This window comes from Salmo salar, chromosome ssa18 (genome assembly GCF_905237065.1).
Source record: "Salmo salar chromosome ssa18, Ssal_v3.1, whole genome shotgun sequence".
Lineage (NCBI taxonomy): Eukaryota > Metazoa > Chordata > Actinopteri > Salmoniformes > Salmonidae > Salmo > Salmo salar.
This window is the reverse complement of record NC_059459.1, coordinates 28,157,487-28,178,154: the sequence shown is the minus strand read 5'-3', so window position 1 is coordinate 28,178,154 and position 20,668 is coordinate 28,157,487. Positions and strand designations below refer to the sequence as shown.

Sequence of the window (20,668 nt, the reverse complement as noted above, 5' to 3'; positions counted from 1 at the left end):
AGTTGCGTTTCAGTAAACAAATAAAAAACTGACCGTTTATAAAATAATGTGATTATTTACCCTGAGCCGGTTTTTCCCCAGCAGTGCGCTTTTGATTGAATCTGCCTCAGAGTCTTGGAGAGAGATTATAAACCCATTGGATGTGCTTCTGGTTGGGCAGAGGCTAGCAGAGTGGAGTGGAGGGGGGGTCATTGGCTGGGAAGGATATCATTGGCTGCTAAATGGGTTCCATTACAGTTTTGCAGAAGCATGACTTTGAATGCATCCCAAATGGCACCCTATTCCCTATATTTAGGGAATGATCTAGGGAATAGGGTGCCATTTGGGATGTACCCTTTTGATTTCAGGAGGATTTGATATCCTCTCTCCATATTTTGCATACATTATTCTGCCCACATAACACAGCATACTGTCTGGAGCTTGTATAGATAGACCTTATGATTTTATAGAAATATATATTTATTGTCTCGTGTCACACATTGTATGTGTATAGGCGTCCAATGTGCGATTTTCATATTCTGAGAACGTGTACTGTCTCATATGTGTATACAGTGTGTACTACCTCGATCTGTAGTGTGTGTGAGCTGGTCTGCATGTGTTTCTGTATCAGAGTAATGTGGGCTGCACAGTCAAACAGTAATTTAGGCTAGTCTGTGACGTCACTGCTTACCACATTCATCCAAACTGTACGTTCAGTGGAAATGTGTGGTCTGGTCTTTTAAACTTGCTGTTTATTATGTAGAAGTGCTGCGATATTGCAGTGTCAACAACAGAGAAAGATACGCTACTTGTGGACACCTGCTCGTTGAACATCTCATTCCAAAATCATGGGCATTAATATGGAAGTGGTCCCCCCTTTGCTGCTATAACAGACTCACTATTTTGGGAAGGCTTTCCACTAGATGTTGGAACATTGCGGCGGGGACTTGCTTCCATTCAGCCAGAAGAGCATTAGTGAGGTTGGGCACTGATGTTGGGAGATTAGGCCTGACTCGCAGTCTGTATTCCAATTCATCCCAAAGGTGTTCAATGGGGTTGAGGTCAGGGCTCTGTTCAGGCCAGTCAAGTTCTTCCACACCGATCTCAACAAACCATTTCTGTATGGACCTCACTTTGTGAACGGGGGCATTGTCATGCTGAAACAGGAAAGGGCCTTCCCCAAACTGTTTCCACAAAGTTGGAAGAACAGAATCATCTAGAATGTAATTGTATGCTGTAGTGTTAAGATTTCCCATCACTGGGGCCTAGCCCAAACCATGAAAAACAGCCCCAGACCATTATTCCTTCTCCACCAAACTTTACAGCTGGGGCTATGCATTGGGGCAGGTAGCGTTCTTCTCGGCATCTGCCAAACACAGATTAGTCCGTCGTACTGCCAGATGGTGAAGTGTGATTCATCCCTCCAAAGAACGTGTTTTCACTGCTCCAGAGTCCAATGGAGGCGAGCTTTACACCGCTCCAGCCGACTCTTGGCATTGCTCATGATGATTTTAGGCTTGTGTGCAGCTACTCGGCCATGGAAACCCATTTCATGAAGCAAAGCTCCCGACGAACAGTTCTTGTGCTGACGTTGCTTCCAGAGACAGTTTGGACTCGGTACTCAGTAGTGAGTGTTGCAAACAAGGACATACAATTGTTATGTTCTACGCACTTCACCAGTTGGCGGCCCCGTTCTGTGAGCTTGTGAGGCCTACTACTTCGTGGCTGAGCCGTTGTTGCTCCTAGACATTTCCACTTCACAATAACAGCACTTACAGTTGACCAGGACAGCTCTAACAGGGCAGAAATTTTACGAACTGACTTATTGGAAAGGTGGCATCCTATGACGGTGCCATGTTGGGGCCATTCTACTGCCAATGTTTGTCTATGGAGATTGCATGGCTGTGTGCACTTGTCACCAACGGTGTGGCTGAAATAGCAGAATCCACTAATTTGAAGGTGTGTCCACATACTTTTGTCATGACTGTACCTTTCAGTGTGGAAGAGGAGATTCCCTGGAGACAGTCTCACCTCCACTAGCTAAAACATCTGAGTCATCCAGCCTGTGTAAACTGCAGGAAGTGTAACCCGGGAAACAGGCTGCTGTGCCCCCATTAACTAATGACAGAGGGCAAGTCCTCATGTACAAGGAAACTCCCAATGCTAATTACTGTAGAGCTGAGAGAGAGAGAGTTATGGAGGGAGAGAATTAGAGACAGTTAGAGGAGAGACTAGCAGATTACCTTGCTATTACTACTACTATTGCTGCTACTACTACTACTGCTGCTGCTACTATACTGCTGCTACTACTATCACTACTGCTACTACTACCACTGCTACTACTACTGCCGCTACTGCTGCCGCTACTGCTGCCATGACTACCACTACTGCTGCTACTACTACTACTACCGCTACTACTGATGATGCTACGACTGCTGCTACTACTACTACTACTACTACTACCGCTACCGCCGCTACTACTACAACCGCTACTGCTGCTATTACTACCGCTACTACTACTACTACTACTACTACATTTTACATTTTAGTCATTTCGCAGACGCTCTTATCCAGAGCGACTTACAATAGTGAATGCATACATTTCATACATATTGTTTTTTTTTGTACTTGCCCCCCGTGGGAATCGAACCCACAACCCTGGCGTTGCACACACCATGCTGGCGTTACAAACACAATGCTCTACCAACTGAGCCACAGGGAAGACTACTACACTACTACAACTACTACTGCTACAACTACTACTGCTGCTACTACTACTACTACTACTACTACTACTACTACTACTACTACTAATACTATACTACTGCTGCTGCTACTACTACTACTACTACTACTACTACCGCTACTGCTGCTACTACTACCGCTACTGCTGCTACTACTACCGCTACTGCTGCTACTACTACCACTACTGCTACTACTACCACTACTGCTGATACTACTACCACTACTGCTGCTACGACTACCACTACTGCTGTTACTACTACTACTACTACTACTACTACAACTACTACCACTACTGCTTCTACTACTACCACTACTGCTGTTACTACTACTACTACTACCACCACTACAACTACTGCTGCTACAACTACTGCTGCTGCTGCAACTACTACTGCTGCTGCAACTACTACTGCTGCTACTACTACTACTACTACTACTATGACTTATGCTACTATTACTATTGCTGCTGCTGCTGCTACTACTACTGCTTCTGCTACTACTACTACTACAACTACTACCACTACTGCTTCTACTACTACCACTACTGCTTCTACTACTACCACTACTGCTGTTACTACTACTACTACTACCACCACTACAACTACTGCTGCTACAACTACTGCTGCTGCTGCAACTACTACTGCTGCTGCAACTACTACTGCTGCTACTACTACTACTACTACTACTATGACTTATGCTACTATTACTATTGCTGCTGCTGCTGCTACTACTACTGCTTCTGCTACTACTACTACTACTGCTGCTGTGACTACTACCCTACTACAACTACTGCTGCTACTACTACTACTACTGCTGCTACTACTGCTACTACTACTACTGCTGCTGCGACTACTACTGCTGCTGCGACTACTACTGCTTCTGCTACTACTACTACTACTGCTGCTACTACTACTACTACTACCCTACTACAACTACTGCTGCTACTACTACTACTACTGCTGCTACTACTACTACTGCTGCTGCTACTACTATACTGCTGCTACTACTACTACTACTACTACTACTACTACTATGACTTCTGCTACTATTACTACTACTGATAATACTACCACTACTACTACTACTAATACTACCACCACCACTAGTCATTTTGAACTCACATGTTCCGATCACCCATAGCCATATGTCTGCAGGCATTATCTCAGGAAAAAGGCAGATATTCTTAGAAGGGGAGCCATGCACAGGAGGGTTTACAGAGAGGGCTTAGAAGTCTACTTAATCTGCTTACTGCTCACTGATTCACTGGCTGGGAGAGAGCAGCTACAGTACTACGGCAGACTGGGACTGAGAAGGGTAAAGTTGGCCCTAGACGCTGATCTTTGAGTCATTTTGCATTTCCCCCACTAATGGTAAAGGTAGGATCAGGGGAGGGGATGCTGATTCTGGATCTGTACCTTGTGGAAAAATCACCCCGGAAGAGACTGGGGCAAGTGGAGAGGGGTTCTGGGATGGACAGGGGATAGCCTGGTGGAACCAGTCTGATTGCTGCTTTCACCGTTCTGTTTTCTGTTGGTACAGTCACTTTCTAGACTAACCACAATGGAAGTAAGTCACTGACATGTTTATGTATCTAATACAATCAACTAATCAATCCAGCATCGTTATTGAAGAGAAGTGCAGTGGTACAATATATACTGCTCAAAAAAATAAAGGGAACACTTAAACAACACATCCTAGATCTGAATGAAAGAAATAATCTTATTAAATACTTTTTTCTTTACATAGTTGAATGAGCTGACAACAAAATCACAGAAAAATAATCAATGGAAATCCAATTTATCAACCCATGAAGGTCTGGATTTGGAGTCACACTCAAAATTAACCTCTATGGGCTAGGTGGGACGCTTGCGTCCCACCTACTCAACAGCCAGTGTAATCCCGTGGCGCGATATTCAAATACCTTAGAAATGCTATTACTTCAATTTCTCAAACATATGACTATTTTACACCATTTTAAAGACAAGACTCTCGTTAATCTAACCACACTGTCCGATTTCAAAAAGGCTTTACAACAAAAGCAAAACATTAGATTATGTCAGCAGAGTACCCAGCCAGAAATAATCAGACACCCATTTTTCAAGCTAGCATATAATGTCACATAAACCCAAACCACAGCTAAATGCAGCACTAACCTTTGATGATCTTCATCAGATGACAATCCTAGCACATTATGTTATACAATACATGCATGTTTTGTTCAATCAAGTTCATATTTATATCAAAAACCAGCTTTTTACATTAGCATGTGACTAGCATGTGACTAGCATTCCCACCGAACACTTCCAGTGAATTTACTAAATTACTCACGATAAACGTTCACAAAAAACATAACAATTATTTTAAGAATTATAGATACAGAACTCCTTTATGCACTCGCTATGTCCGATTTTAAAATAGCTTTTCGGTGAAAGCACATTTTGCAATATTCTGAGTAGATAGCCCGCCCATCACAGGCTAGCTATTTTGACACCCACCAAGTGTGGTACTCACCAAACTCCGATTTACTATTAGAAAAGTTTGATTTCCTTTGCTGTTCTTCGTCAGAATGCACTCCCGGGACTTCTACTTCAATAACAAATGTTGGTTTGGTTCCAAATAATCCATAGTTATATCCAAATAGCGGCGTTTTGTTCGTGCGTTCAAGACACTATCCGAAGGGTAAAGAAGGGTGACGCGCCCGACGCGTTTCGTGACAAAAAAATCAAAATATTCCATTACCGTACTTCGAAGCATGTCAAACGCTGTTTAAAATCAAATTTTATCAGATTTTTCTCGTAAAAAAGCGATAATATTCCGACCGGGAGTTGTTGTTTTCGTTCAAAGAGAGAGAAAGTAAACATGGTGTCGGCTCGTGCACGCGCCTCCAGTCTCATTGTCCTCAGATCGACCACTATCCAAATGCGCTAATGTTTTTCAGCCATGGCCTGCAAAGCCACCATTCATCGTTCTGGTGCCTTCTGAGAGCCTATGGGAGCGTTAGAAAATGTCACGTTATGCCAGAGATCCCCTGTTTTGGTTAGAGATGATCAAGAAGGCCAAGAAATAGTCAGAGAGAGCGCTTCCTGTTTGGAATCTTCTCAGGTTTTGGCCTGCTAAATGAGTTCTGTTATACTCACAGACACCATTCAAACAGTTTTAGAAACTTGAGGGTGTTTTCTATCCAAATCAAACAATTATATGCATATTCTAGTTACTGGGCAGGAGTAGTAACCAGATTAAATCGGGTACGTTTTTTATCCGGCCGTGCAAATACTGCCCCCTATCCCCAACAGGTTAGAGTGGAAAACCACACTACAGGCTGATCCAACTTTGATGTAATGTCCTTAAAACAAGTCAAAATGAGGCTCAGTAGTGTGTGTGGCCTCCATGTGCTTGTATGACCTCCCTACAATGCCTGGGCATGCTCCTGATGAGGTGGCGGATGGTCTCCTGAGGGATCTCCTCCCAGACCTGGACTAAAGCATCTGCCAACTCCTGGACAGTCTGTGGTGCAATGTGGCGTTGGTGGATGGAGCGAGACATGATGTCCCAGATGTGGTCAATTGGATTCAGGTCTGGAGAACGGGCGGTCCATAGCATCAATGCCTTCCTCTTGCAGGAACTGCTGACACACTCCAGCCACATGAGGTCTAGCATTGTCTTGCATTATGAGGAACCCAGGGCCAACCGCACCAGCATATGGTCTCACAAGGGGTCTGAGGATCTCATCTCGGTACCTAATGGCAGTCAGGCTACCTCTGGCGAGCACATGGAGGGCTGTGCGGCCCCCCCAAAGAAATGCCACCCCACACCATGACTGACCCACCGCCAAACCGTTCATGCTGGAGGATGTTGCAGGCAGCAGAACGTTCTCCACGGCGTCTCCAGACTCTGTCACGTCTGTCACGTGCTCAGTGTGAACCTGCTTTCATCTGTGAAGAGCACAGGGCGCCAGTGGCGAATTTGCCAATCTTGGTGTTCTCTGGCAAATGCCAAACGTCCTGCACGGTGATGGGCTGTAAGCACAACCCCCACCTGTGGACGTCGGGCCCTCATACCACCCTCTTGAAGTTTGTTTCTGACCGTTTGAGCAGACACATGCACATTTGTGGCCTGCTGGAGGTCATTTTGCAGGGCTCTGGCAGTGCTCCTCCTGCTCCTCCTTGCACAAAGGTGGAGGTAGCGGTCCTGCTGCTGGGTTGTTGCCCTCCTACGACCTCCTCCACGTCTCCTGATGTACTGGCCTGTCTCCTTGTACCGCCTCCATGCTCTGGACACTACGCTGACAGACACAGCAAACCTTCTTGCCACAGCTCGCATTGATGTGCCATCCTGGATGAGCTGCACTACCTGAGCCACTTGTGTGGGTTGTAGACTCCGTCTCATGCTACCACTAGAGTGAAAGCACCGCCAGCATTCAAAAGTGACCAAAACATCAGCCAGGAAGCATAGGAACTGAGAAGTGGTCTGTGGTCCTCACCTGCAGAACCACTCCTTTATTGGGGGTGTCTTGCTAATTGCCTATAATTTCCACCTGTTGTCTATTCCATTTGCACAACAGCATGTGACATTTATTGTCAATCAGTGTTGCTACCTAAGTGGACAGTTTGATTTCACAGAAGTGTGATTGACTTGGAGTTACATTGTGTTGTTTAAGTGTTCCCTTTATTTTTTTGAGCAATGTATATCTGAGGCTTTCAACTTCTTCCTTTCACCCCCCTCTCTCTCACCCTCTCTTTCTCTCTCTCTCCATCACTCCCTCTTTCTCTCTCTCTCCCTCTTTCTCCATCTCTCTCCCCTCTCTCTCACGCTCTCTTTCTCTCTTTCTCTCTCTATGGCCTATACTCTGTATGAGCTGAGCCTTGTGTTGTTCGTGCGGGGGTATGTCCCAATTTCAAATGGCACCCTAAATAGTGCACTTTGTTTGACCAGAGCACCATGGGAGGCTCTGGTCATAATGGGGAAAGGGTCCATTTGGGACACAGCCTGGGTGTAAATAGCTAGTCTTGCAACAGGCTGGGTGTGCGGAGGGAGGACGGAGGTGGTGATTTAGTGGGGAGATAAGCTCTCTGTAATGGCAGGGTGGAATAATTCCCCGTCAAATAGGAGGGCTGAGTCTCTCCTCCCTCAAGCTCTGAAATTCTGTCTGCTTAGAGATTGGCTTGATGTATCTCACTCTGCTCTGTTCTGTTCTCCTCCTTTCTCTTCTCTCCCCTTCTCTCACCTCCTTCTCTCTCCTCTCCCCTATTCGTTGCTCAGTTAAGGCTTTGCTGTTCAATCTCAAACTCCTTTTGAGCTTATTTTCTGTGTTAAGAGGTTAGACCTCGATAACTCTTCTACATCATACACATGTCATAAGGATGTTTGCCTGTCTGGTGCAGCAAACAGTTACCTGTCTCATAATGATGTTTGCCTGTCTGGTGCAGCAGACAGTTACCTGTCTCATAACAATGTTTGCCTGTCTGGTGCAGCAGACAGTTACCTGTCTCGTGCAGCAGACAGTTACCTGTCTCATAACGATGTTTGCCTGTCTGGTGCAGCAGACAGTTACCTGTCTCATAACGATGTTTGCCTGTCTGGTGCAGCAGACAGTTACCTGTCTCATAATGATGTTTGCCTGTCTGGTGCAGCAGACAGTTACCTGTCTCATAAGGATGTTTGCCTGTCTGGTGCAGCAGACAGTTACCTGTCTCATAAGGATGTTTGCCTGCCTGGTGCAGCAGACTGTAACCTGCACCGGAAATGACTGAAGATGCTGAGCAGTCTGATTAGTCACTGGGGTCCAGTGGAGGGGAGGAGAGGAGGAGGGGTTAGAGGTGGAGGTGAGGAAAGGAGGGGAGAGGACAGCGTACTCACTCCATATCCCTCTCTCTCTGTATCTCTTTCTCCCTCTGTCTCTCTCACGATCTCTCTCTCTCTGTGTGTTTCACCCATCCTCTTCAGAAAGCCAGGGATGTCTCTTCTAAAGGGATCAGAGCCGATGTACTGCACTGTGATTCATTCAGTCAATGAGATCTATACTGGCTGACAGGAAGCAACAGACAGGCTAGCTTTACTGTGTTAGGGTTCCTCCATGTGGCAGGAGGCAGAACTGCAATCCAACTTGAAGAGGGAGAAGCAACACTCAAATGTATTGGGCAGAACAAAACAGGAACATCGTTGATGAATCAATTGAGATATTTTGTATCATGTTTTTCACTTTCAGAGAGTCCAAAGTAGTCAGGAAAACAATATCATAGGTTTGGTAATAGAGACTGACTTACTTCAAACTGACATACTGGAGACATACTAGAGACTGTCATAGCAGACCGACAGACTGGAGTATAGACCGACCTGTGTGTGTGTGTGTCCTACAGTGTTATCAGACTGACACGAGTGTGTGTGTTTCTTTCCTGTAGCCCTGCTGTCATCGTGGTGCGAGGAGCTGGGTCGCCTCCTGCTGTTGCGTCACCAGAAGAGCAGACAGAATGAGCCTCCGCAGGGCAAAGTCCCCATGCAGCCCAACATGAACACCATGAAACCCCCCGGAGGACTCTCACACAGGTCAGTGTGTGCCTGTCAGAGTGACTGATGTACAGTGTCTTTGCCAGCTTGTGGGTTGCCTACTTTACTGTCCCATGTTTTCTGTTTGACACATAGAGATACATTGTCATATTCAGAACTACAGGCGTGAACACATTTCATGTAAACACACGTTCTCTCATTGGTTCTCTGGTTTAAACTGGATCGATCATGTTAACTTAAACAATGTTGAGCTAAAACGATTTGATACGCAGCTAGATGCATGGGCTCCGATATGATACAGGAACGCTAGGTTTTAGTTTGAAACGATTCGGTGCGATTCAGTTTGATAGGGGGAACAAATTTGATGCACTAACATTTGTTGCATGAACACATTCATTTTCCATTTTAAATTCGTATCTGCTGCTGATGGGCGCTCAAGAGTTGGGCCTTTCTGAGCTGGGCCTCTCTGAGCTGGGCCTCTCTGAGCTGGGCCTCTCTGAGCTGGGCCTCTCTGAGCTGGGCCTCTCTGAGCTGGGCCTCTCTGAGCTGGACCTGTCTGAGATGACTTCTCTAAGCTGACGTGTGTGTGTGTGTGTGTGTGTGTGTGTGTGTGTGTGTGTGTGTGTGTGTGTGTGTGTGTGTGTGTGTGTGTGTGTGTGTGTGTGTGTGTGTGTGTGTGTGTGTGTGTGTGTGTGTGTGTGTGCGTGCGTGTGTGCGGGTGCGCGCGTGTGTGTGTCAATTACAACTGTGTGTGGAGGCTGGTGGGAGGAGAAATAGGAGGACGGTTCATTGGAATGGAATAAATGGAACGGTATCAAACTGATCAAACATATGAAAACCACATTTGACTTCGTTCCAAATATTCCATTCCAGCCATTATGAGCCCGTCCTCCTATAGCCCCTCCCACCAGCCTCCACTGGCCTACACACACAGTTGTAATTGACACACACACGCGCGCACCCGCATGCACACACACACACACACACACACACACACACACGTCAGCTTAGAGAAGCCCAGCTCAGAGAGGCCCAACTCAGAGAGGCCCAACTCAAGTGTAGGCACTTGAACTGAGCCATTGGGCATCTACCACCCCACTATCAGATTAGGGGTGAGGGAAATGTATGTTTTTTGTCCACTCCTTTTTACCTGTAATCACCCACTGATTAACTTGTCAAATTAAATCTGAGTGATTGAAAACCCCAATCAGCAGTTGGCTGTGAGATCAAATGTTATTTGCCACATGCGCCGAATACCACAGGTGTAGAACTTACTTACAAGCCCTTAACCAACAATGAAGTTCAACAAATATAGTTAATAAAATATTTACTAAATAAACTAAAGTAGAACATTTAATAAAAAGTAACACAATTAAATAACAATAACGAGGCTATATACAGGGGGTACCGTTACCGAGTCAATGTGTGGGGGTACAGATTAGTCAGGTCATTTGTACATGTAGGTAGGGGTAAAGTGACTATGTATAGATAATAAACAGCGAGTATCAGCAGTGTGAAAACAAAGAAGGGGGGGTTGTCAATGTAAATAGTCCGAGTCACCATTTGATGAATTGTTCAGCAGTCTTATGGTTTGGGGGTAGAAGCTTTTAAGGAGCCTTTTGGACCTAGACTTGGCGCTCCGGTACCGCTTGCCGTGCAGTAGCAGAGATAACAGTCCATGACTTGGGTGACTAGAGTCTTTGACAATTTTTTGGGCCTTCCTCTGACACCGCCTAGTATATAGGTCCTGGATGGCAGGAAGCTTGGCTCCAGTGATGTACTGGGTCGTACGCACTACTCTCTGTAGCACCTTACGGTCGGATGCCGAGCTGTTGCCATACCAGGTGGTGATGCAACTGGTCAGGATGCTCTCGATGGTGCAGCTGTAGAATTTTTTGAAGATCTGGGTACCCATTTCTCCCTCAGTCTCCTGAGAGGGAAAAGGTGTTGTCGTGCCCTCTTCACAACTGTCTTGGTGTGTTTGGATCATGATAGTTTGTTGGTGATGTGGACACCAAGGAACTTGAAACTCTCGACCTGCTCCACTTCAGCCCCGTTGATGTTAATGGGGGACTGTTCGGCCCTCCTTTTTCTGTAGTCCACGATCAGCTCCTTTGTCTTGCTCACATTGAGGGAGAGGTTGTTGTCCTGGCACCACACTGCCAGGTCTCTGACCTCCCTATAGGCTGTCTCATCGTTGTCGGTGCGTCCATTCTGGCAGGCTACACAACTCTGGTGGAACACAATTTTCTACAGTGCATTTGGTAACATTGACCCAGCAAATTACATTGGTTGTCACTCAACTAATAAAGCCTATGATTTGACATTGCGAAAGCCATTTTACAAGCATGTAAATGCTGAAGGTGCCCGATGTACGGATAGCCTATTAGAACAGGGATAAGCCTACCTCTCTTTGGCGCGAGCAGCTGTGTGTCCCGCACTGTGCACACAGTTGTTATCTGACAGTCATATGCAGTTTCATGCATAAAAGTTGTATAGGCTACTAAACTGAAGGAGAGGACGCATCAATTCAGTCACAACAGATAAGAGGTATTTTTAGAATAAAACAGTCTGAGTAACAAACAGTGAACTGCCGATTTAGTAAAGTTTGAATGGGTTTTTTGACTGATGCATACTTCATTTGGATTGGTTTGGGCTCCCACGGACCGATGCACTCTTATCTTAAACATTTGAATCGGGGACCGATGCTTATCTGTGAATCGTTTCGTCCCTACTTACAGTACCAGTCCAAAGTTTGGACACACCTACTCATTCAAGGGTCTTTCTTTATTTTTACTATTTTCTACATTGTAGAATTATAGTGAAGACCTCAAAGCTATGAAATAACACATATGGAATCATGTAGTAACCAAAAAAGGGTTAAACAAATCAAAATACATTTTATGTTTAAGATTCTTCAAAGTAGCCACCCTTTGCCTTGATAACAGCTTTGCACACTCTTGGCATTCTCTCAACCAGCTTCACCTGGAATGCAGTCTTATTGAGCACTTGTTGGCTGCTTTTCCTTCACTCTGCGGACCCAACTCATCCCAAACCATCTCAATTGGGTTGAGGTCAGGTGATTGTGGAGGCCAGGTCATCTGATACAGCACTCCATCACTCTCCTTCTTGGTCAAATAGCCCTTACACAGCCTCGAGATGTGTTGGGTCATTGTCCTGTTGAAAAATGAATGATAGTCCCACTAAGCTCAAACCAGATGGGATGGTGTATCACTGCAGAATGCCATGGTAGCCATGCTGGTTAAGTGTGCCTTGAATTCGAAATAAATCACAGACCATGTCACCAGCAAAGCCCCCCCACACATCACACCTCCTCAATGCTTCACATTGGGAACCACACATGCGGAGATCATCCATTCACCTACTCGTCGTCTCACAAAGACACGTCGGTTGGAAACAAAAATCTCAAATTTGGACAGATTTCTACCGGTCTAATGTCCATTGCTCATGTTTCTTGGCCCAAGAAAGTCTCTTCTTATTATTGTTGTCCCTTAGTAGTGGTTTCTTTGCAGCAATTGGACCATGAAGACTGAGGCTAGTAACTCTAATGAACTTATCCTCTGCAGCAGAGGTAACTCTGGGTCTTCCTTTCTTGTGGCGGTCCTCATGAGAGCCAGTTTCATCATGGCGCTTGATGGTTTTTGCGACTGCACTTGAAGAAACTTTAAAAGTTCTTGACATTTTCCACATTGACTGATCTTCATGTCTTAATGTAATGATGGACTGTCGTTTCTCTTTGCTTATTTGTGCTGTTCTTTCCATAATATGTACTTGGTCTTTTACCAAATAAGGCTATATTCTCTATACCACCCCTACCTTGTCACAACACAACTGATTGTCTCAAACGCATTAAGAAGGAAAGAAATTCCACAAATTGACTTTTAACAACGCACACCTGTTAATTGAAATACATTCCAGGTGACAACCTCATGACGCTGGTTGAGAGAGTGTGCAATGCTGTCAAGGCAAAGGGTGGCTACTTTGAAGAATCTCAAATATAAAATCTATTTTGATTTGTTTAACACGTTTTTGGTTACTACAATGTTCCATATGTGTTATTTAATAGTTTTGATGTCTTCACTAGTATTCTACAATGTAGAAAATAGTAAAAATAAAGAAAAACCCTTGAATGAGCAGGTGTCCAAACTTTTGACTGGTACTGTATGTTGCATTTAACCTCCTCTCTAAGCTAGACTATCATCTTCTCTCCTCAAATAAATGAATAAATACATGTATGTTTTTCTCTTCATGAAAGTGAGCCAAGGCAAGCTTAGCAGAGTTATCTTGGAGGAGAGGGACACACACACACACACACACACACAGAAAGAGGGAGTGGGCTGTTAAGTTAAGAAACATGGCTCCGATTCCAGACCTCTGTCTGATTGGCTGCCAGAATTGTGCTCTGTGCCTAGCATCTTGAGAAGTGTTCTACCAACTTGAAGAGACGTTGTACATCAGGTCCTTTCCAACACCAGAGCTGTGTGTGTGTGTGTGTGTGTGTGTGTGTGTGTGTGTGTGTGTGTGTGTGTGTGTGTGTGTGTGTGTGTGTGTGTGTGTGTGTGTGCGCCTTCGTGTGTGTGTGAAAACACATTCCTCTCCATAAACGTTACTTCCCTGTTACATCACGGTGTTTCTCCCTGTAGAGTTTAGTTTGTTTATTCATAATGTTCTAGTTAGTCATATTCTAGCCTTGGATTTGTTTGGAGTTTTAATGCCAAATATTCCAAATTACATATACGTGGCCAAATGTTTCTAAGAATTCTGAGAACATTTCACATTTCTGGGCGGATATGCAATCCTCTGTTGTGTTACATACATGGCCAAATGAAAGCCACGGCTGTCATGTTAGTGTATCTGCCCTGCGGTGATGACAGGGTCTGTCTGTCTGTCTGTCTGTCTGTCTGTCTGTCTGTCTGTCTGTCTGTCTGTCTGTCTGTCTGTCTGTCTGTCTGTCTGTCTGTCTGTCTGTCTGTCTGTCTGTCTGTCTGTCTGTCTGTCTGTCGGGTTAATATGTGTGTTTGTATTTGGACTGTAGTGATGGGTCATTTACCTACGACTCGGTTCCATGGCAACAGAACAACAACCAGCCCCCAGGGTCATTGTCTGTGGTTACCACCGTGTGGGGTGTGACCAACACGTCACAGAGTCAGGTGAGACACAACACATACACAAACTTCAGTACACACTACTTGATGTTTAGACACACAACACACCTTTGTATTTCAGTCTAGTAATTGAGGTACCTGATGAAGATAGACCCTAAATCCCAAATCCCTCTAGGCACATTTATTCAGAATTCTGATGTCGGTCAAAATATGGTTCGCTATGTGTGTATCACCCAAAGCTAGGCCTATATCAAAGATCACAAGCCCCAGAAAGTGAGTCGACATCATAGAGTTACATATTCTATGGTTGCCATAACCCTGTTTGCTGTGTCTAACCAAAAAGCTTTATCAAGGATACCTTCTTCCCTCAGGTGTTGGCCAACAGCTCCAGTCATATGAACCCAGGAGGTAACCCCATGGGCCAGGGTATGTCTGGGGGTCCGGCAGGCCTCAACTCCCCTCAGTTCTCCGGCCAGCAGCAGCAGTTCCCGGCTAAGGGAGGCCAGGGCTACATGCAGCAGGGGATGTATGGCAGGCAGGGATACCCCAGTGGAGGGGGCTACAGCGGGAGGTAAGAAGCCATGCACAGACGTGTGATGTTAACCTTCTGTTTATCGTTCTTCTCTGTGCTTTTCTTACCTTTTCACACACACAGTACACAGCTCTAATTCATGTTGTTTCCGTGATCTAGTTATCCAGGTGGTCCTAACACTCCCCCAGGGGGCATGGGGATGCCCCAACACTCCCGCCAGCCTGGCGACTTCACCCAACCAGCAGCTGCTGCTGCTGCCGCCGCTGTCGCTGCCGCCGCTGCTACGGCAACCGCCACGGCAACCGCTACCGTGGCAGCCATGCAGCAAGAGACCCAGAACAAAGAGATGAACCAGTATGGACAGGTACAGACACACACACACACAGACACTGTTATCATAACAGGCACACACATACAGTACACACACCATTACCATAATACTAAAAGTTAGAAACAACTTCAGTTATTTACTTATAATATCCTGTTTTGGGCCTGCAAAAAATCAGGAATTACTACATACACACTAATAACACCTGCAGCTTCCTACCTAACTGTAACTCTTCATCCTGTCTTCCTCCTTCCAGATGTGTTCCTCCTTCCAGATGGGCCCAACTCAGGCCTACAACAACCAGTTCATGAACCAGCCCGGCCCCAGAGGGCCCCCTGGAGGCATGAACCCGGGCAGCATGGGCCAGGCCATGAACAACCCCAGCATGGGTGGGCCTCCCATGGGCATGAACCAAACTCGAGCCCCAGCCATGGGGCCTTTTGGGGCTCACGGCCAGAGGATGTCCCAGCAGGGCTACGGAGGACCTGGAGGCCCCAGGCAGGCCATGCCTATGCAGGGAATGAAGAGACCTTATCCTGGAGAGGTGAGTTGGATGGTGTGTGTGTGTGTGTGTGTGTGTGTGTGGTGGGGGGGGTGCTTTTCCTTTCAGATAATATGATCATAGTACATCCCTATCATGCCTTTCTCTAGTAGGTCAATTTCCTTTATTTTTCGTCTTAAAACCAATGCCTCCTCACTTAAAACTGTTTTTTATTTTCATTAAGTTATTGATTCATTCTCTCCCTTCTTCCCCCCCCTCTCTCTTCCTTACAGCCAAACTACGGGGGTCAGCAGTATGGTCCTAATGGTCAGTTCCCTCCCCAGCAGAGTCAGTACCCCGCCTCTAACCCCTCCAGGCCGATGCCCTCCCCCAACTACCCGGGCCAGAGGATGCCTGGGGGGCAGGGACCAGGCCAGTACCACCCGCAAGGCATGCCCATGGGACAGTACTATAAGGTTAGAACTCCTTCACAGTAACACTCCAGATCTACCTAGTAAGCTCTAGACTTCCCTCACAGTAACACTCCAGATCTACCTGTAAGCTCTAGACTTCCCTCACAGTAACACTCCCTATCTAACTGTAAGCTCTAGACTTCCCTCACAGTAACACTCCCTATCTAACTGTAAGCTCTAGACTTCCCTCACAGTAACACTCCAGATCTACCTGTAAGCTCTAGACTTCCCTCACAGTAACACTCCAGATCTACCTAGTAAGCTCTAGACTTCCCTCACAGTAACACTCCAGATCTACCTGTAAGCTCTAGACCTCCCTCACAGTAACACTCCCTATCTAACTGTAAGCTCTAGACTTCCCTCACAGTAACACTCCAGATCTACCTGTAAGCTCTAGACCTCTCTCACAGTAACACTCCAGATCTACCTGTAAGCTCTAGACTTCCCTCACAGTAACACTCCCTATCTACCTGTAAGCTCTAGACCTCTCTCACAGTAACACTCCAGATCTACCTGTAAGCTCTAGACCTCTCTCACAGTAACACTCCAGATCTACCTGTAAGCTCTAGACTTCCCTCACAGTAACACTCCCTATCTACCTGTAAGCTCTAGACCTCTCTCACAGTAACACTCCAGATCTACCTGTAAGCTCTAGACCTTCCTCACAGTAACACTCCTTATCTACCTGTAAGCTCTAGACCTCTCTCACAGTAACACTCTAGATCTACCTGTAAGCTCTAGACCTCTCTCACAGTAACACTCCAGATCTACCTGTAAGCTCTAGACCTCTCTCACAGTAACACTCCAGATCTACCTGTAAGCTCTAGACTTCCCTCACAGTAACACTCCCTATCTAACTGTAAGCTCTAGACTTCCCTCACAGTAACACTCCCTATCTAACTGTAAGCTCTAGACTTCCCTCACAGTAACACTCCAGATCTACCTGTAAGCTCTAGACTTCCCTCACAGTAACACTCCAGATCTACCTAGTAAGCTCTAGACTTCCCTCACAGTAACACTCCAGATCTACCTGTAAGCTCTAGACTTCCCTCACAGTAACACTCCCTATCTAACTGTAAGCTCTAGACTTCCCTCACAGTAACACTCCAGATCTACCTGTAAGCTCTAGACCTCTCTCACAGTAACACTCCAGATCTACCTGTAAGCTCTAGACCTTCCTCACAGTAACACTCCCTATCTACCTGTAAGCTCTAGACCTCTCTCACAGTAACACTCCAGATCTACCTGTAAGCTCTAGACCTCTCTCACAGTAACACTCCAGATCTACCTGTAAGCTCTAGACTTCCCTCACAGTAACACTCCCTATCTACCTGTAAGCTCTAGACCTCTCTCACAGTAACACTCCAGATCTACCTGTAAGCTCTAGACCTTCCTCACAGTAACACTCCTTATCTACCTGTAAGCTCTAGACCTCTCTCACAGTAACACTCTAGATCTACCTGTAAGCTCTAGACCTCTCTCACAGTAACACTCCAGATCTACCTGTAAGCTCTAGACCTCTCTCACAGTAACACTCCAGATCTACCTGTAAGCTCTAGACCTCTCTCACAGTAACACTCTAGATCTACCTGTAAGCTCTAGACCTCTCTCACAGTAACACTCCAGATCTACCTGTAAGCTCTAGACCTCTCTCACAGTAATACTCCAGTTCTACCTGTAAGCTCTAGACCTCTCTCACAGTAACACTCCAGATCTACCTGTAAGCTCTAGACCTCTCTCACAGTAATACTCCAGTTCTACCTGTAAGCTCTAGACCTCTCTCACAGTAACACTCTAGATCTACCTGTAAGCTCTAGACCTCTCTCACAGTAACACTCCAGATCTACCTGTAAGCTCTAGACCTCTCTCACAGTAATATTCCAGTTCTACCTGTAAGCTCTAGACCTCTCTCACAGTAACACTCCAGATCTACCTGTAAGCTCTAGACCTCTCTCACAGTAATACTCCAGTTCTACCTGTAAGCTCTACACCTCTCTCACAGTAACACTCCAGATCTACCTGTAAGCTCTAGACCTTCCTCACAGTAACACTCCAGTTCTACCTGTAAGCTCTAGACCTTCCTCACAGTAACACTCCAGTTCTACCTGTAAGCTCTAGACCTTCCTCACAGTAACACTCCTTATCTACCTGTAAGCTCTAGACCTCCCTCACAGTAACACTCCAGTTCTACCTGTAAGCTCTAGACCTCTCTCACAGTAACACTCCAGGTCTACCTGTAAGCTCTAGACCTCTCTCACAGTAACACTCCAGATCTACCTGTAAGCTCTAGACCTCTTTCACAGTAACACTCCAGATCTACCTGTAAGCTCTAGACCTCTCTCACAGTAACACTCCAGATCTACCTGTAAGCTGTAGACCTTCCTCACAGTAACACTCCAGATCTACCTGTAAGCTCTAGACCTCTCTCAGAGTAACACTCCAGTTCTACCTGTAAGCTCTAGACCTCTCTCACAGTAACACTCCAGATTTACCTGTAAGCTCTAGAAACTCGCCTCACAGTAAAGTAACCTAACCATTTGATCATTTGCTCCTTTTCCCGTTGTGCAGTTGTACATTTACTCATTGATGTCTGTTTCATTCACAGCAAGAGCCATTCAATGGTCAGAACAGCAACTTCTCTGGTGGTGTATACTCATATAGTCAAGGCAACGGGGTATGTGCTCTCTCCTTTTTTAATCTTTGTCTAAGCAAATGGAACTTCCAACAGAGTTATTTGAATTCTCTATGTCTCATGTTTTTTAATAACACGTATCACTCTTCCTCCTCTCTCTTTCACCCTCCCTTCCTCTCCCTCTCCTTTCCTCTCTCCCCTTCCCCTCCCTCCTCCCCACTCTTTGCAGGCCCCCAGGCCAGGTAACTACCCCCACTCCCCGGTGCCTGGTAATCCCACACCTCCCATGACCCCCGGAAGCAGTATGCCTCCGTACCTCTCGCCCAACCCGGATGTCAAGCCGCCGTTCCCGCCAGACATGAAACCAAATATGACAGCGCTTCCACCTCCCAGTGAGTAATTACACTGGATCATCCACACACAAACACAGGAATTAATAAATGTACACTACATGACCAAAAGTATGTGGACACCTGCTTGTTGAACATCTCATTCCCCCCTTTGCTGCTATAACAGCCTCCACTCTTCTGGGAAGGCTTTTCACTAGATTATGGAACATTGCTGTGGGGACTTGCTTCCATCCAGCCACAAGAGCAATAGTCAGGTCTGGCACTGATGTTGGGAAATTAGGCCTGGCTTGCAGTCCGCGTTCCAATTCATCCCAAAGGTGTTCGCTGGGGTTGGGGTCAGGGCTCTGTGCAGGCCAGCCAAGTTCTTCCACACCGATCTCATCAAACCATTTCTGTATGGACCTCGCTTTGTGCATGGGGGCATTGTCATGCTGAAACAGGAAAGGGTCTTCTCCAAACTGTTGCCACAAAGTTGGAAGCACAGAATCGTCTAGAATGTCATCGTATGCTGTAGTGTTAAGATTTCCCTTCACGGGAACTGAGGGGCCTATCCCGAACCATGACAAACAGCTCCAGACCATTGTTCCTCCTCCACCAAACTTTACAGTTGGCACTATGTATTGGGGAAGGTAGCGTTCTCCTGGAATCCACCAAACCTAGATTCGACTGTCGGACTGCCCGATGGTGAAGCGTGATTCATCATTCCAGAGAATGCGTTTCCACTGCTCCAGAGCCCAATGGCGGTGATGACCCATTTCATAAAGTTCCAGACGGACAGTTTTTGTGCTGACATTGCTTCCAGAGGCAGTTTGGAACTCGGTAGTGAGTGTTGCAACCGAGGACAGACAATTTTTATGCACTACGCTGTTTTGTGAGCTTGTGTGGCCTACCACTTCGCGGCTGAGCCGTTGTTGCTCCTAGACGTTTCCACTTCATAATAACAGCACTTACAGTGAACCAGGGCAGCTCTGGCAGGGCTTAAATTTGACCAACTGACACAACTTCTCCCTCAACGTGAGCAAGAGAAAGGAGCTGATCGTGGACTACATGGAAAGAAGGACCGAACACGCCCCCATTCACATCGACAGGGCTGTAGTGGAGCAGGTCGAGAATTTCAAGTTCCTTGGTGTCCACATCACCAACAAACTATCATGATCCAAACACACCAAGACAGTCGTGAAGAGGGCATGACAACACCTTTTCCCCTTCAGGAGAGTGAAAAGATTTGGCATGGGTCCTCTGATCCTCAAAAAGTTATACAGCTGCACCATCGAGAGCATCCTGACCAGTTGCATCACTGCCTGGTATGGCAACAGCTCGGCATCCGACCATAAGGCGCTGCAGAGGGTGGTGTGTACGGCCCAGTACATCACTGGGGCCAAGCTTCCTGCCACTCAGGACCTACAGTGGGGGGAAAAAGTATTTGATCCCCTGCTGATTTTGTACGTTTGCCCACTGACAAAGAAAGGATCAGTCTATAATTTTAATGGTAGGTTTATTTGAACAGTGAGAGACAGAATA

At 46.1% G+C, this 20,668-nt stretch overlaps 1 protein-coding gene across 9 annotated transcripts in view; it reads left to right on the top strand.

Annotated features, from left to right (window-relative positions):
- The window catches only part of LOC106577220 (zinc finger MIZ domain-containing protein 1), a 239,501-nt gene that overhangs the window by 177,274 nt on the left and 41,559 nt on the right, over positions 1-20,668 (top strand). For all 9 annotated transcript variants that reach the window (XM_045700990.1, XM_045700993.1, XM_045700991.1 and 6 more), the window contains 8 exons: positions 9,120-9,264; positions 14,282-14,396; positions 14,723-14,922; positions 15,043-15,247; positions 15,468-15,755; positions 15,986-16,168; positions 18,771-18,839; positions 19,027-19,189. In XM_045700990.1, the coding sequence (XP_045556946.1) occupies positions 9,120-9,264; positions 14,282-14,396; positions 14,723-14,922; positions 15,043-15,247; positions 15,468-15,755; positions 15,986-16,168; positions 18,771-18,839; positions 19,027-19,189 (1,368 nt within the window). The remainder of the gene's footprint in view (positions 1-9,119; positions 9,265-14,281; positions 14,397-14,722; positions 14,923-15,042; positions 15,248-15,467; positions 15,756-15,985; positions 16,169-18,770; positions 18,840-19,026; positions 19,190-20,668) is intronic.